A 16,338-nucleotide genomic window follows, 5' to 3' on the forward strand; every position below is an offset into this window, starting at 1 on the left:
AACTTTCTAATTGTCAGGGTGATTAAACACTGGAATAAATTGACTAGGGGGGTTGTAGAATCCTTCATTGGAGATGTTTAAAAGCAGGCTAGATACACATCTATCAGCCATGATATAGAAGGTGCAGGGGATTGGACTTGATCTTTTCTGAAATGTGGTGCCCATCACTGGACAAAATACTCCAGTTGAGGCCTAATCGGCACAGAGAAGAGGCAGAAGAATAACTTCTCTTGCTTACAACACTCCTGCTAATACATCATAGAATGATGTTTGCCTTTTTTTTAAGTGTCACACTGACTCATATTTAGCTTGTGGTCCACTATGACCCCTAAATCCCTTTCTGCAGTACTCCTTCCTCGACAGTCATTACACATTTTATATGTATGAAACTGATTGCTCCTTCCTAAAAGGTCAAATGCAACATACAGGCAGTCCCCGGGTTACGTACAAGATAGGGACTGTAGGTTTGTTCTTAAGTTGAATCTGTATGTAAGTCGGAACTGGCGTCCAGATTCAGCCACTGCTGAAACTGACCGCCAGTTCTGACTTACATACAGAATCAACTTAAGAACCCCAAGCGTCCCCAAGTCAGCTGCTGCTGAAACTGATCAGCAGCTGATTCCAGGAAGCCCGAGGCAGAGCAACTCTGCCTCGGGCTTCCTGTAGTCAGCGTTGGTCAGTTTCAGCAGCGGCTAAATCAGGACGCCTGGGGCAGAGCAGCTGGGGTGCTGCTGGGTTGGTCCAGTAGCGCCCAGAGCAGCGCTGTGGGACCAACCAGCAGCGCCCCAGCTGCTCTGCCACAGGCGTCCAGAGAAAAGTCTAGTCTGCTGGGGGGGGGGGGGCGTACTAGCTGCGCCCCCCCCCCCCCCATCCCTGCAGACCAGGAAGACGCGGGCGGCGGACCGAGACGCACCGCGGTCCTGCCGCCTGGGTCCTCCGCGGCTTTGCTCCCAGTCTCCCTGGTCTGCTGGAGACCAGCAGACCAGGGAGACGGGGAGCAAAGCCTCTGAGGACGCCGGCAGTGGGACAGCCGCGAGGCGTCTGGGCTGTCCCGCTGCTGGCTTTCCCCGCGGCTTTGCAAAGCCTCGGGGAAGCCAGCAGCGGAGCAGCCCAGGCGGCCTGGGCTGCCTCGCTGCCCGAGCCCCCCCCCCCCCCCCCCGCGCGGCTTTGCAAAGCCGCGCGGGGGGAGCTCGGGCAGCGGTTTTGCTCCGCGTCTTCCTGGTCTGCAGACCAGGGAGACACGGAGCAGCTTTTCTCGCCCGGAGTACACGGGCGGCGGGACCACAAAGTCCCGCAGTCCGTGTACTCCAGGGCAGCCCCGTTCGTAACTGCGGATCCGACATAAGTCGGATCCGCATAAATCGGGGACTGCCTGTACTCCATATTGAACTTCCTCCTATTTACCTCAGACCATTTCTCCAGATTAGGAATGTGAAGGGTTAACTGGTAAGCCTCACCCATTTTACTTCCCTGGTTCAGATCATATCATGGTGTTGGAATAGTATTCTGGTTATTGACATAGGAATGGAGCTGTAAGACAACAATTTGTATTGCACGGTGTGTATTATAGCTGACTTTCATCTTGGAGCAGGGTTTACCTAGGTCAGGGTTTACCTAGGTCAGGGATAAACAATTTTGCTGCGTACAGTGCCTGACCCTACGGTGTAGGTAGTTTGATTTAGTCCATCCTACGCACAGTGTAAATTCAGATTACACTGAACAAAGAGTAAAACTACTGAGCTCATTTTTTAACCAATGTTACAGGAGAGGTTATATTTTCAGCTGTTGCTTTAATTTACGTTTGGTGCTGAGCCAGAAATACGGGAAAGTAGAGCAGACTTTTCTTTTAAGCAGCTAAATGCAAGAGGACAAATCTGACTTTCCTTCTCCCACACGATTGACTTATAATTTCACAATCCCCTTTTTAAGAGTCAGTGTGTAATATGAAGTCTGAAAGGACTGAGGGTATGTCTACACTACAGCACTAATTCGAACTAACTTAATTCGAATTAGTTAATTCGAACTAAGCTAATTCAAACTAGTGCATCTAGACTTAAAAACTAGTTCAAATTAGCGTTTTGCTAATTCGAACTAGCATGTCCACATTGAGTGGACCCTGAACCGAGGTTAAGGATGGCCGGAAGCAGTGCCGACAGGGCATCAGATTAGGACTTAGAGCGTGGAGCTGCTGTCTCAGGCTAGCCGAGGGCTGTGGTTAAAGGGACCCGACCCCCACCCCGGACAGACAGTTTTCAGGGTTCCCTGCTTGCTTATCTAACTCGATGAGGGACAGCAAAGCAGTCCTGTCTTGGAGTGCCCTGAGTGCCCACACTTGGCACATCACAGCAGTCTGCCATCAGCCCAGCTGCACTTGCCGCAGTCTGCCATCCGGGCAGGGGAGTCAGTCGGGGGGTTGCAGGAGAGCTTCCACCCTGCAGAGCCACCCCAGTCCTCCCCATCAGGGGCTCGTACCCCATTCCTCCCTTACCTCCTTCCACTTACCCTTCCCTAGCCCCCCTTCCTGATGTACAAAATGAAGGACAGGTGTTTACAAAAATAGAAACTCTCTTTATTGAACAAAACTCGGGGAGACTGGGAAAAGGAGGTGGGAGAGGGGAAAAGAGAGGGTGGGAGAGGGGAGGGCAACTAAAATGATCAGGGGTTTGGAACAGGTCCTATATGAAGAGAGGCTAAAGAGACAGAGACTTTTCAGCTTAGAAAAGAGGAGACGGGGGGGGGATATGATAGAGATCTATAAAAGCATGAGTGGTGTGGAGAGGGTGCATAAAGAAAAGTTCTTCATTACTTCCCATAATAGAAGGACTAGAGGACACCAAATGAAATGAATGGGTAGCAGGCTTCAAACTAATAACAGAAAGTTCTTCTTCACAAAGCAAAGAGTCAACCTGTGGAACTCCTTGCTGCAGGAGGCTGTGAAGGCTACAACTAGAACAGAGTTTAAAGAGAAGTGAGATAAAGTCATGGAGTTTGGGTTCATGGAATGCTATTAGCAGGGGGTAGAAATGGTATCCCTGGCCTCTGTTTGTGGAAGGCTGCAGATGGATGGCACGAGACAAATGGCTTGGTCATTGTCTTTGGTCCATCCCCTCCAGGGCACCTAGTGTTGGCTGCTGTCGGCAGACAGGCTACTGGGCTAGATGGACCTTTGGTCTGACCCAATACGGCCATTCTAAGCTCAGGGTCAGGGGTCTCAGTGGACCACCTTGATTTTCATGCATACCTGCTCCTGGGTAGCCAGGCTGGCAGCTATCCTGCCCTAGACGGCCACTTTCCAGTGCCTAGTGTGGAGGTCGTGGATGAGGTCCACGATGTCTGCACTAGGCCAGGCGAGCGCCTGCCTCTTGCAGACCTGGGCAGGCTCCCGGGAGCCACCAGCCTGGTCCCGGGAAGAGGCGGAGGGCTGGGTGGCAGTGGGTGGCTAGCTCGAGCCGTGCCAGGTGCAGGGTCTGCTGGCTGAGTGCTGGCAGGCTTGCACCTGGCACGGGCACCGTAGCCAGCCCGTGCCCCTTTAAGGGCTCCGGGGCCGGGAGACGGGCAGAAGAGTTTCCCTGGTGGTGCCCAGAGTGGCCACCAGGGCAAGCTGGGGAGGGCTAGCCTCCCACTAGTTCGAATTAAGTGGCTACACAGCCCTTAATTCGAACTACTTAATTCAAACTAGGTGTTAGTCCTCGTGGAATGAGGTTTACCTAGTTCGAATTAAGCGCTCCGCTAGTTCGAATTAAGTTCAAACTAGCGGTTTGCTAGTGTAGCGCCTATCAAAGTTAATTCGAACTAACGTCTGTTAGTTCGAATTATCTTTGTAGTGTAGACATACCCTGACTGTCTTTTTCTTCCTAGCTAATGTATCAGTCTATCTTAAAGCACTTTTTTAGCCTACTGTTCCTACAGAAGCCTCAAAATTACTTGAATAACTGTGTTTTGCCACTAGTATCAGGCTGCGTCTATACTACAAGCCTCTTCCGCTAAAGGAAATGCAAATGGAGTGCTCATTAGTATATGTTGTGCTCTCATTTGCATTTCCTCTTTGGATCCCTTTTGAGCTAAAACCCCCTTTTGCACAAGAGCCATTCTTCCTTGAGCCCTACGCAGCTCTTTTTTTGTGCAAAAGGGATCCGAAGAGGAAATGCAAATGAGCGTTCCATTTCCATTTCCTCTTGTGGAAGAGGCTTGTAGTATAGATGCAGCTCCACTGTTGAACTTGTTTTTTTTTCAAGTTGAAGAAACTTACAGCGTACTTCCTTCCTAAATAACTAATGTAAAACTTAATTGTAAATCTGTCTTATTACCATAAACCTTCTGAGCCCTGCCCAAGACAGCTAATCACTTTGTTATTCAATGCAACTAGAATGGGGAAGGTAGTCTAATGTATTTCCTCATATAAACCAATAAATAATAGATGTCACTCTTAAGAAATCCTTGTACAATGTAGCCCAGTAACTCCACAATATAATGGTTTTCACTTGCATCCATCTGTCATCAAAACTCATTTCTAAATCCTATTGCATTTTTTCAACCTCTTGATAAAGTTGAGGTTTTTTTTGTTGGCAGTATGCCTTTTGCCAGGAATAACTTTCCTGTCACCTAAGAATACAATAGCTCTGTAACTTTTTTTTTTTTTCCCCTGTATCTCAGGCAACCAACAGGAAAGGACAGGAAACCTTTCACACAGCACAGACATTTGTCTTAGCAACAGGGGAAAGACCCCGATATTTGGGTATCCCTGGAGATAAGGAATACTGCATTACTAGGTGAGTGAGATGTTAGTCTCGTTAAAGACTTATCTAATGTCTGCTTTTGCTCATGCAAATTGAAACAAAGCTAAATTGTAGAAGTTATAATATTTACTGTGATTCTTTTCAGTGATGACCTCTTTTCCCTGCCTTACTGCCCTGGCAAAACTCTAATTGTGGGTGCCTCCTATGTGGCTCTGGAGTGTGCCGGATTTCTTGCTGGCATTGGTTTGGATGTCACAATTATGGTGCGCTCCATCCTTCTTCGAGGCTTTGACCAAGAAATGGCAGAGAGATCAGGTGCCTATATGGAAAGTCATGGTGTTAAATTCATCAGGAAATTTGTACCCATTCAGGCAAGTATTTCCACTTTTTTCCTCTCCTTTCTTGTTAAATAATGAGTCAACCTGAACAAATTATACAGAATACAAGTTTTTTGTGATAAAATGTCTTTTGTGAAAAGAATTCTACTGAATGCTGAAAATTCTGTGTAGCCATGCATTTATATTAAAGCATTTTATTATAGCTGAACATTCACGAAGAGTGTATTGTGACAGTGCAATAAGGCTCTGCTGGTTAAGGTAACAACTAAGATTATGAATTCTTTCCTACAGATTGAAAGATTGGAGGAAGGAATGCCAGGAAGACTGAAAGTGGTAGCACAATCTACTGAAGGAACAGAAATTGTTGAAGGAGAATATAATACTGTAAGCAGTTTTATAATTCAGATATCACTGTTATCAGACACTAAATTAGAGATGGGGAACCTCTGGCCCCATGGGTAGTATGCGGTTCTTCAAGGTGAGCCTTTGGTCATGCTGCTTTCTGCAGCTTCCGTTGGCCAAGAACGGTGAACCTCAGCCATTGGAAACTGCAGGGCTCCAAGTCTACGGATGCTCAGGTAAACAATCTCTGGGCTCACCAGCAGCTAATCTTTGAACTGCATGTGACTAGTGCACCAGAGGTTCCCCATCCCTCCACTAAATGATGCTCACAAACATGTATCCGAGCGTAATGTTAATGATCATTAAAGCTCTTCAATCCATTTATATTATTTGAAAACACTGAAAAGGAAGAACAATAAGAAATTCGATAACTTTGGCAACCTGCCAGAGTTGTCAGTATACCATAGAAAAAAAGATTTCAATACAGTAAAACTCCAATCTTCCAGCATCTGATGGTCTGGCACTCCTGGTAGTCCAGCACCATCAGGAACCCGGAAGTGCTCTGGGCAGCCAGACCATTGGAGCTGCTCTGCCCCCAGCTTCCCCGATTCAGCCGCTGCTAAAACTGACCAGCAGCTGAATCGGGGAAGCCGGGGGCAGAGCAGCTGGAGTGCTGCCGGGTAGGTCCCGTAGCGCTGCTCCTCGGGGCTGCGGGAACAACCCCGCAGCACCCCAGCTGTCGCCGATTCAGCTGCTGCTGAAACTGACCAGTGGCTGACTCCAGGAAGCCTGAGGCAGAGCTGCTCTGCCCCGGCTTCCTGGAATCAGCCCCTGATCAGTTTCAGAAGCAGCTGACATGGGTACGCCTGGGACAGAGCAGCTGGGGTGCTGCCGGGTTGGTCCCTGCAGTGCCGAGGTGTGGTGCTGCCGGGACCAACCTGGCAGCGCCCCAGCTTCTCTGTCCCAGGCATCCCGATTCAGCTGCTGTTGAAACTGACCAGCAGCTGACTCCAGGAAGCCTGAGGCAGAGCTGCTCTGCCCTGGGCTTCCTGGAGTCAGCCGCTGGTCAGTTTCAGCAGCAGCTGACTTGGGGACACCTGAGGCAGAGCACCTGAGGTGCTGCCAGTTGGTCCAGTAGCGCCGAGGAGCGGTGCTGCGGGACCAACCCAGCAGCTCCCCAGCTGCTCTGCCGTAGGCGTCCACAAGAGCAGCTGGGGTGCTGCCGGGTTGGTCTCGCAGCGCCAAGGGTTGGCACTACCGGACCAACCCGGCAGCACTCCAGCTGCTCTGTCCCAGGCGTCTGGATTCAGCCACTGCTGAAACTGACCAGCAGCGGCTGAATCAGGGATGCCTGGGGCAGAGCCGGACTATCGGAAGGGGGGGGCTATGCGGGGTCTGGGGTGGCATTCCCCCATCCCAGACCCCTCATAGCCCCCCCCTTCCGATAGTCCGGCATATCTGATAATCTGGCACCCCCTGGGTCCTAAAGGTGCCAGATTATCAGAAGTTTACAGTATTATTTTGTTATGACCCTGTCCACAGAATTGCTGAAACTTTAACTGCCCTACTAGGAGTTGGACTATTTTTGCATATGGTGTTTATATGTCATCATTTGTCAGTTCCTACCATTATTCTAGTGTCAAAGTAATTTTTTTGTTTCTATCATCTTGTTAGAACTAATTGGGCTTACTACTGAAACCTTCATGTCTTCAAGTTACTTAAGTATGTGGCTTCAATTGTCCCCTTGCTTAGTTTTCAATGAAATGAGATATTTGTTGGTCTAAGGTGCTACAGTACTGTTAATTGTTTTTAAAGTTACAGACTAACATAGCTACCCCTCTGAGAGCTTTTTTTCTTTTTTGCAGATTTTGATAGCCATTGGTCGTGATGCCTGTACCAGAAACATTGGTTTAGATAAGATTGGTGTCAAAATCAATGAAAAGTGAGTATCATAATTTATGTTGTACATTCCCTCCAGGACTACTCTGTTTCTTAACCCTACTAGTCATAGTTGATAGTGAATTTGAAATTCCTGCTTCTGATATTTGTCAGTTAAGAGATTGAAAATCTTCATGCTCTTGCCCCAAGAAAAGGGAGCATGAGTGTTACCACATTAAAAGGTATCCTTCTTATAGAAATCACTATTTTAAGTGGGTGGGTGGTATATATTAATTTGAAGTAGTCAGTAATGCGTCTGCTTCACTGACCTGTGAGTAAGATAGACAAACTTTATTTTTTTTTTTAAATTTTCACAGAGAATTTTTAGTGTGTGTGGTTTTTTTATTTAATATTCAGTTATGGGAAATTTGAGGGTCAGACAGTAGAGAGTTTAAAGACAGTAGTAACTGAGATTCAAAAGGTTAGATTTACAACAGTTGAAATGTCAAAATATACAGAGTAAACCTCAGTAAATCGAACTAAGTTCTCAAGCAACTTTTCTTGCTTTGCCAGTCTGTAAACTTTAATTATAATCCAATAAATATTTTTTCATCCCTTTGTTACATGGCTATTTACTGATCTTTAAAAAAAAAACTTAACTTGCTAATGTGAGATTTAGTGGGAATGCCCATTAAACTCAAGCTTTATACTTGCATTTTTGTCCCTTGCAATGCTAAAATGGCTTAGCAATCTGCTTGTTTAAGGTTGGCTTGTGGTGTTTCATTTTTTTTATATAGATGAACCCTGAGTTCAGTCTTCTGGTTTAACCAGATTAAATTAGCATTATGAACAAAGCAACAGAGCGCATGGGCTAAATAGCTTGAATGCTTTGCTTATCATCTGTGCCAACAGAGTACTCTTTTGCTTAAGAGGGAGCAGTATATTATTTCAGCAAACTATATAATAGTCAAATAGAAGGACAGATCCTTATTTCTCACAAATGGTGGTGGTGGTGTTGACAGAGATGAGAATCTGGCTCATTAAATACTGACTGTGTGGCACTGTATGGGAGGAAAAGTCAGTGTGGCCCAAGGAGTTTACACTCTAACTAGAGCTGGCATAAATACTTCTAGCTCTTTCTTATGAGGAACACCTGAAAGTATTAGTGTTTCCATGTAGTAGAATAGGTCTCAAACTGAACTGAGAATGTATGATCTGATTATTGTTGTACGCTTGCTTTTTTTCCCTCTCTTCCTCTCCCATCTCTCCCCTCACACACACACCCCTCCCAAAGGAATGGGAAAATACCTGTAAATGATGAGGAACAAACCAATGTGCCTCACATCTATGCTATTGGAGATATCTTGGATGGGAAACTTGAACTTACCCCAGTTGCAATTCAGGCAGGCAAGCTACTAGCTCGCAGGCTTTTTGGTGGTAGTTTTATAAAGGTAAGATCATATTCTATGAGAATATTCTCTTTAGTTTCACCATTGTATTTACCTCACAGACTGCATTTGTTGTCTGAGAATCTTGGGTCTTGTGCTATTATGACAAGTGTTTGTAAACAAATGAAATTTAATGCTGCAGCTTTTTCCCTTATTTAAAAAAGGGATGTTTTTATCTTTACACCAGTCATATGCACATGTTCATATAAAGAAAACTGTGTTCTTTTAATTTTAGTGTGACTATGTCAATGTACCTACTACAGTGTTTACTCCTTTGGAGTATGGCTGTTGTGGATTACCTGAAGAGAGAGCCATTGAAGAATATGGAAAGGACAACCTAGAGGTGAGATTCTGAAGTTTCCATTTTCTAAGTTGCCTGTTTAAATGTGCTATTTTCTCTTGAAGCTACTGGTTGAAATGAACATTACAAGTATTGAGGAAATCCCTATTTAAATATCCCTGTGTCATCAGCATTAGTCAAGTATTTTCTAAGACGTCTGACAATTTCCAAAGCTAGTCTCACCAACAGAGGTTAGTCCAATAAAAGATTTTCTCACACCTTGTGTCTCGAATCTGGAAGCATTTGCCTTTAGATATATAATCCCATAAAGTTTTTGGAGTACGAGAATCCAAATTGAATGAGGAAAGGTAATTTCACTTCACTAGAACAGTGGCTGGAAAGTTCTTTGAATCAGTATTTATTCATCCCTTTGTGTACCACAGTGCTTTGCAGGTTCATACTATAATTTTTGGTGCCAGTTACCTAAAATATCTGGTTGCTGCAGATGCAATTTAAATACTGTGTGTAAACTACAGTATTTGAAGTGCATCTGCAGCAACTATAGCATCTTAGGCAGCTGGCACTAAACAGAAACCAGTGGAAAAAACGTATAAAACATCATGAAGTAAGTTTAAACAGATTTTAATAGGAGTGCTTAAAACAAAAACATAACAATGGCAAAGCTTATATTTTACTCGAACTATATTAAGGCTTCATAGCCACATGTTCAAAAGTTAGAAAATGCCAGAACTAATTACCAGTGAAATCATAATCAAAACTGTGCATATGCATGACAAAGGGTCTGAATGTAGGTGATCATGTACTTCTACCATAGAATCCAAGTCTCATTTTAGTGCATAGGAGGGACCTTGTATGGGACTGAATAAGGGTTATGTAGTGAGAAACTAATCTGGAGTTATCCCTGCCTCATTGGTGTCAACAGTTAAATTGTGTATGGTGAGGCGAGGCAGGGGACTGCAGAAAAACAGTTCATACCACTGATCTCACAGGCATGTTGTAAACATAAACTCAGTCTGAGTGAAGCAATCACTGTAGTGATGAGCACCATAAAAAAACCTAGGAGCAAACTATTAATTCTGTCTTCAGAACAGGGATGTAAGCGACTAGTTGGCTAATAGTGATTCGACTAGTTGCTTCCCCCTCATCCTCGTGGGTGGAGGGGTGAGGCTGGAGCACCACCGCCAGCTTCCTGGAGGGGAACCCCAAGGCTCCCCATGTCCTGCCACTTCCTTTGCCTGTTCCCTGGCTGGGGGAATAGTAGAGCAGGGACATTTTTAAAGGAGGCTTTTCCCGTTGCTCGGCAAGGTAGTCAGTGAGGGGTAGAGGTGTGGGACCTCGGCTGAGAGGGGGCAAGGCTGGCGCGCCAAGGTGGCCCCAGCCCCCTCAGTCAGCACCCTGCCGAGAACCTGCACCCCCAGCGTCCTCACACACCCTTTCCACTGAGACCCGGCACCCCCAGCCTGCTCCTGCCTCCTCCCTTGATGAGCATAGTATTCTGAGGGGCAGCCCCCTAGTATAATTTAAGACTACATACTGAATAAACATAAGGGTAGTGAGATAAGTTACATAGCCTTATTCTGTCATTTCCTGCCTATCTTTTGAGTGCTTGACTTTGCAACTTTACTGTTCTCCTAATGTCGTTCTTTTGTATAATTTCCTAGCCTTTTTAGAAGGAGAAATAAGAACTGAAATCCTGTCATATGGCACTAAACCCACATGGTTCAGCAGCAGGGTTGGCACATACAGCCCTCTGCCACTTGAGCTAACGGAATAACTGATAACAGTATTCAGTTGTAATCCTCTGGACTAGGGATGTAAAACAAAGCCTTTTAAAATAACCATGTAATTGTTAATCTTATTGGTTACGTAGTTAACGGTTTTACCTGGGAGGAATTAAGGATGGTGGAGCCAGCCACACTCCGAGGGAACTGACTAACCCACGCTGCAACTCCCACGACCAGGGTACTAGTCTGCATGGGTCAGCTGGCTCCCCGGGAGTAGAGCTGGCACCCCAGGATTGGGGCTTAGAGCCCACAACACAGGGCAGCCAGCTCCTCAGGAGCAAAGCTGGGGAGGGCACAGGTTAACAGGTAACAAACTGATAAGCATTAACTTATCAGTTAATGTATTGTTAATGCGGCGAGGAGTCCTGTGGCACCGTATAGACTAACCGAAGTGTTGGAGCATAAGCTTTTGTGGGCAAAAACCCACTTCGTCAGACATGCTTCTGACAAAGTGGGTCTTTGCCCATGTAAGCTTATGCTCCAACACTTCGGTTAGTCTATATGGTGCCACAGGACTCCTCGCCGCTTTTGCAGATTCAGACTAACACAGCTACCCCACTGTATTGTTAATGATCAGCACTAGAGAGTAGTGGGACACTTTGACAATGGGATCTTTCCTCCCCTAGCTGCTAGACTTTGCCTCCTTGCAAGTCAGTGGCAGTCTTTACCTCAGCCCTTCCCCCATAATGTCATAGGTTCGGTTTCCGAGCCATCTGACTCAGATACAGAGTATACTTCCACACTGCCTGGGTGCCAGCTAGAGATTCTAATTGAGAGCACATGAAACGAGACTCCTTGCATCCCTAAAAGCATGGGGAGCACTAGTGCTTTGCAGAGTTATCCTTGTTTCCAGAAATAGCTGAACTGGTTTGACTGACAGTTCCCAAAAAAATCAGCCTGGGGAAGATACCAGGCATGGAAAACTGCCACCAAAATGTTTTATAGGTAACTGAAAAAAACTGGATATTTTGGGAAGTGTTGAGCAAGCTCAATAGGTAATGCCACTAGCTGCACCCTACATATAAACTTTTCATTTGGAAGATACGAGTGAGTGAAGATGATAAACTCAGTTAGAAATTGGAGAGTAATGCCATCAAATGTTAAAGAGAAATCGATATCTAGCAGTTTAAAGTTGTGGTACAAACTGGGAATCTTATAAAACAGACTAAAATTAAAATATTTTAATCATGCTTAACACTACTTCCTCTTGCCCCCTATAGGTGTATCACACTTTGTTTTGGCCTCTGGAATGGACAGTACCCAGCCGAGACAATAATACTTGCTTTGCAAAGATAATCTGCAATAAACATGATGGTGTAAGTATTATACATTGAAATTTGTGTCCACAGATGTTTATCCTCAGAAGTAAAATTTCTAGGCTACAGACTCAAGAACATATTTAGTGATTGACTTGAGGCCAGGGTCTTGGTTCATGGTGAATTCCAGACACTTTCTATTAATGCAGTAACAAGGATATTTTATTAAGAACTTAAACTTGTTCTTTTAATCCACAAGATACAGGCAGTCCCCGAGTTACGCGGATCCGACTTATGTCGGATCCGTACTTACGAATGGGGCTTTTCTCGCCCCGGAGGACGCAGGCGGAGGGACCGCCCAGATGCACCGCGGTCCTGCCGCCTGTGACCTCCGGGGCGAGAAAAGCTGCTCCGCATCTCCCTGGTCTGACTTATAGATGCTTCAGAGCAGGTTGACTTGTGCCAAGTGTACTATTGACTCAATTCATTTCAAGACAAATCTTAAGACAACTAGAAGTTGCTCTTCAAATTTGAATATGCCACTTTACCAGTACAAGGCCTAATTTGCTCTGACCTTTTCTTTTCTTTTTCTTTTCCTTTCTCTTTTCTTTTTCCTTTTTCTTTTCCTTTTCCTTTTTCTTTTCTTAACAGGACCGAGTGATAGGATTTCATGTTCTTGGACCCAATGCTGGAGAAATTACCCAAGGCTTTGGTGCAGCAATGAAATGTGGACTCACAAAAGAATTACTTGATGAAACAATAGGTATACATCCAACGTGTGCAGAGGTAAGGGGGAAATTTCAACTTATTCAAACCAGGAGTTAGTTAATATTTAACCCTGTGATTTATTCTCTTCCTGAATATGTGTAACTCCCCTCAAATATTATCTAAAATATTATCACATTAAATCTTTTATTTTGAACTTTGAGGGAAATCCAGTGTTACTAGGGCTTTTAAATATACAAAGTTGAAATTTCTTGTAAATAACTAGTTATGTAGTCTTCATCTAGCTTACATAGAAAGACATTTGGTAGAAGCCTCACTTGTGCTATTGTATAAGGGGCAAACAGCCATTTAGACTACTGCACAAGGCATTAATAAATCCAAAAGGTAAATTGTTTGTGTTTTGGTTTTCTTACAGGTATTCACGACAATGGAAATTACAAAATCTTCCGGAAAAGAGATCACTCAGACAGGCTGCTGAGGTTAAACCCTGCTGTTTGTATCTGTTTCTTGTCATGTGCACTTATCTCTTTGGAAGGCTTCAGAAGTACTAAATACACTTGAGTAAAATAAATGAAAACAGCAGTAGCATCAATTTATTACAACTAGAAATGATGCATTTCTTAAGCTTCCTCAGTAGATAGTGTTGGCAATAGAAAGAGTAAAACAGCAGGGAAAATGTTAACTATAAATCCTGACTTGCTTGGAAGTGGCACGTTAAGTGTTTTTTTGAAGTTTTGGCTCAGAACCCCATTCTGGGGTGAGCTACAACTGATGACTTGCCTTGCAAACTTAGGAGACCTCTATGTCCTGGTCAGAAAACTTGAGCTTCTTTTTGAAGGAGCTTTACAGTTGCATAATTAATTTAAAAGTTAACTCATTATGTACCCCAGTGAGTTTTCTATGAATGCTTTAGACATAAGAAAGAATGTGTAACTTGGATTTTTCTTGCCATCAGCTCATTTTACAATTCATGTTGGATCATTTGTGTGTTTGCAGTGACTAACATGTATTTTAATGCTGTTCTTGAGTTAATTTAAATAAATGGTCAAATCAAATACAGATGCTAGTCAGTGTAAACTAATGCACTAGCATTTAACTTCTGAAGACCTGATTCAAATACCAAATAAGTTACAGGCTAGAGAATGTTCTGATCTTGTCTGTCGTCTTCATTGCTTTACCACCATAACTAGTAATATCTTTCTGAGTCACAAGATTATTAAAAATAGGAATTTTGTGGGTCCCAGTTGAAGCACATTGAAAAAGCTCCTAAAAGTTGTCAGTATTTGTCCTTGCAGTCCATGAGCTTAATCAGTGATGACAGCGTTGTTTATTTTCTATCCCAACATGTAAAATACTACATGTAAAAGTAATCACAATTCTGAACTATTTGATAAAATTGGCATCTATATTATGGTCTCTTTCTCATCCCATATTATCTGTTCCATTAATACAGTAGGAGAGAAATTGCTACACAATAGGCAGTAAAATCCACTTTACAGATTTTAAAGATGTTGCAACAGAGAACAGTGACTTGTGCTATCATGCCCTGTGTATCTCCTATATAGTCAGCAGATTGAAGCTGCTCTCCTTTGTTCTCATGTTATTTTGGGAAACATGTCCTAGACTGTTTTGAACACTGTATTATATAGTTTTTAATCTATGTTGTATCATGAAATTTCAAATTCAATAAATGAACAATTGCATATGTGTCAGATTCTTTGATAAAGATATATTACATGTATATAGTATCTGCCCTTGATAGAAGGGATTGTGTATCATAGGCTTTTTTGGAAGCCAATGTATTGGATCTCTTTTGACACTTCTTAGAAAGATGCAATCATTTATTACTCAGTCTGTTCACATGGAGGGACCAGTCTCTGCATACTAAAACTTAGTGGAGAAGAACACAGCACCAATGGAACTATAATCTGTAGGAACTAGATGCGCTTCAGGATTAAGCATTACTTCAGCAGCTGAAGTTACGTATATAAAATATGCTTAAGAAACTTGACTAGATTGTTCACATCAACACTTATAGCAAAAGGTACTAAACCACTAAGAGCAGGTTGGTCATCTGGTTTTCATATCAATTGGGATTGACTTGGGGGGTGAGAAGCACCCAACTCTGTGTACAAGTGCCATAAAGCACTACACATTAATTACAAAACAGGATGGTCTATTGAATTGATAGTACTATCTTGCTGTGGAACTCTGGCCTTTCTTTTTCAGCTCTCCTATATAAATATTTCTCACCTGAGATTGGGATTCAACGTTTAGTTCATTGCTGAAGTGGTGATTATTTCTGGTACATACCTTGCATACTGAGCATGAGTCCTATCTGGGCAGCTTTACATGGTTACCATCTGTGCAGGTCATTCAGTTGTAACAGCTTAAAAGAGGATCAATGAAATTATACATAGCTCTGTGTGGAACATCTGTTTGAACTGAGTGGCAATTCAAATTATAACTTCCAACCATGCAGAATCTCTCTGAATGGAGGAGCAAGCAGAAGAAACAGATTTCAGAAGTTATTGCTCTTAAACAGGGGTCTCAAACTCTGGCCAGCAGGCCATCCCTAGCTGGAATGATTGTGCCCTCTGGCCCAGGACTTCGAGAGGAGAAGGGCTTTCTCTTACTGACCCACAAGCCTTTCTTTTTCTCACCCTCACCCTGCCCTCTTCTCTTCCCCCTCCCCATTTCATGGCAGTGCATCCCTGAGGACAGAGCTTCGGGGATTGCCAAGCGACCAGGAAGTGGGGTGCAGCGGAGCGAGAGTACTTTCCCAGTCTGCTACATTTCCCCCATGGCTTATGGCACCACGTGGCATGTGGAGGAGAGGGGCATGACAGCTGTTGCCACGCTGCGCCAGGCTCCTTCCCTCTATTCCCTCTTCCCCCAGTGATTTTTTTTTTCTGAAGCAATGTCCTTAGGGACAAGGTGCTGTGGGGGGGGGGAGAGGAGGGCAGAATGATGGCAGGAAAGGGCAGGTGGGGGTGGGTGTTAAAGATCAGTTAATAGATTATGCATTGTCCTAGTAGCTCTAGAAATAAGCAAACCTATTAAGTTCTAATGCACATGTACACTGTATATATACTGTTATCCACATTTTTAACATTCTTATATCAATCCATTATAAACAATTTAAATGGAGCCTTAATAAAATATGTCAGTACAGGCAGTCCCCGAGTTACGTGGATCCGACTTATGTCGGATCCGCAATTACGAACGGGGCCGTTCCTCTCCCTGGTCTCCAGCAGACCAGGGAGAGGAAGCAAAGCAGCGGAACAGGTGGGCAGCGGACAGGGCTGTTCGCTGCCCACGCGCTCCGCGGCTTGGCTCTGCTTTGCCCCCCCCGTCCCCCTGGTCTGCAGACGCGTCTGGGCTGTCAGCTGATCGCGCCCTCCGCGGCTTGGCTCTGCTTTGGCCTCCTGTCCCCCTGGTCTGCAGACCAGGGGGACGGGGGGGGGGGCAAAGCAGAGCCAAGCCGCTGAGCACGCGGGCAGCGGACAGCCCAGACACGTCTGGGCTG

The 16,338-nt window shown here is 44.5% G+C and overlaps 1 protein-coding gene across 1 annotated transcript in view; it reads left to right on the forward strand.

Moving 5' to 3' along the window:
* The window catches only part of TXNRD3 (thioredoxin reductase 3), a 39,700-nt gene extending 25,188 nt beyond the window's left edge, over window positions 1-14,512 (forward strand). The window contains exons 8-16 of the mRNA XM_075938781.2: window positions 4,654-4,769; window positions 4,882-5,107; window positions 5,366-5,458; window positions 7,282-7,358; window positions 8,589-8,745; window positions 8,978-9,085; window positions 12,048-12,143; window positions 12,735-12,869; window positions 13,225-14,512. Coding sequence (XP_075794896.2) covers window positions 4,654-4,769; window positions 4,882-5,107; window positions 5,366-5,458; window positions 7,282-7,358; window positions 8,589-8,745; window positions 8,978-9,085; window positions 12,048-12,143; window positions 12,735-12,869; window positions 13,225-13,293 — 1,077 coding nt within the window. The 3' untranslated portion in view covers window positions 13,294-14,512. The remainder of the gene's footprint in view (window positions 1-4,653; window positions 4,770-4,881; window positions 5,108-5,365; window positions 5,459-7,281; window positions 7,359-8,588; window positions 8,746-8,977; window positions 9,086-12,047; window positions 12,144-12,734; window positions 12,870-13,224) is intronic.
* Window positions 14,513-16,338: the final 1,826 nt, after the last annotated feature.

This window comes from Pelodiscus sinensis, chromosome 11 (genome assembly GCF_052426305.1).
Source record: "Pelodiscus sinensis isolate ZL-2025 chromosome 11, ASM5242630v1, whole genome shotgun sequence".
NCBI classification, from domain to species: domain Eukaryota; kingdom Metazoa; phylum Chordata; order Testudines; family Trionychidae; genus Pelodiscus; species Pelodiscus sinensis.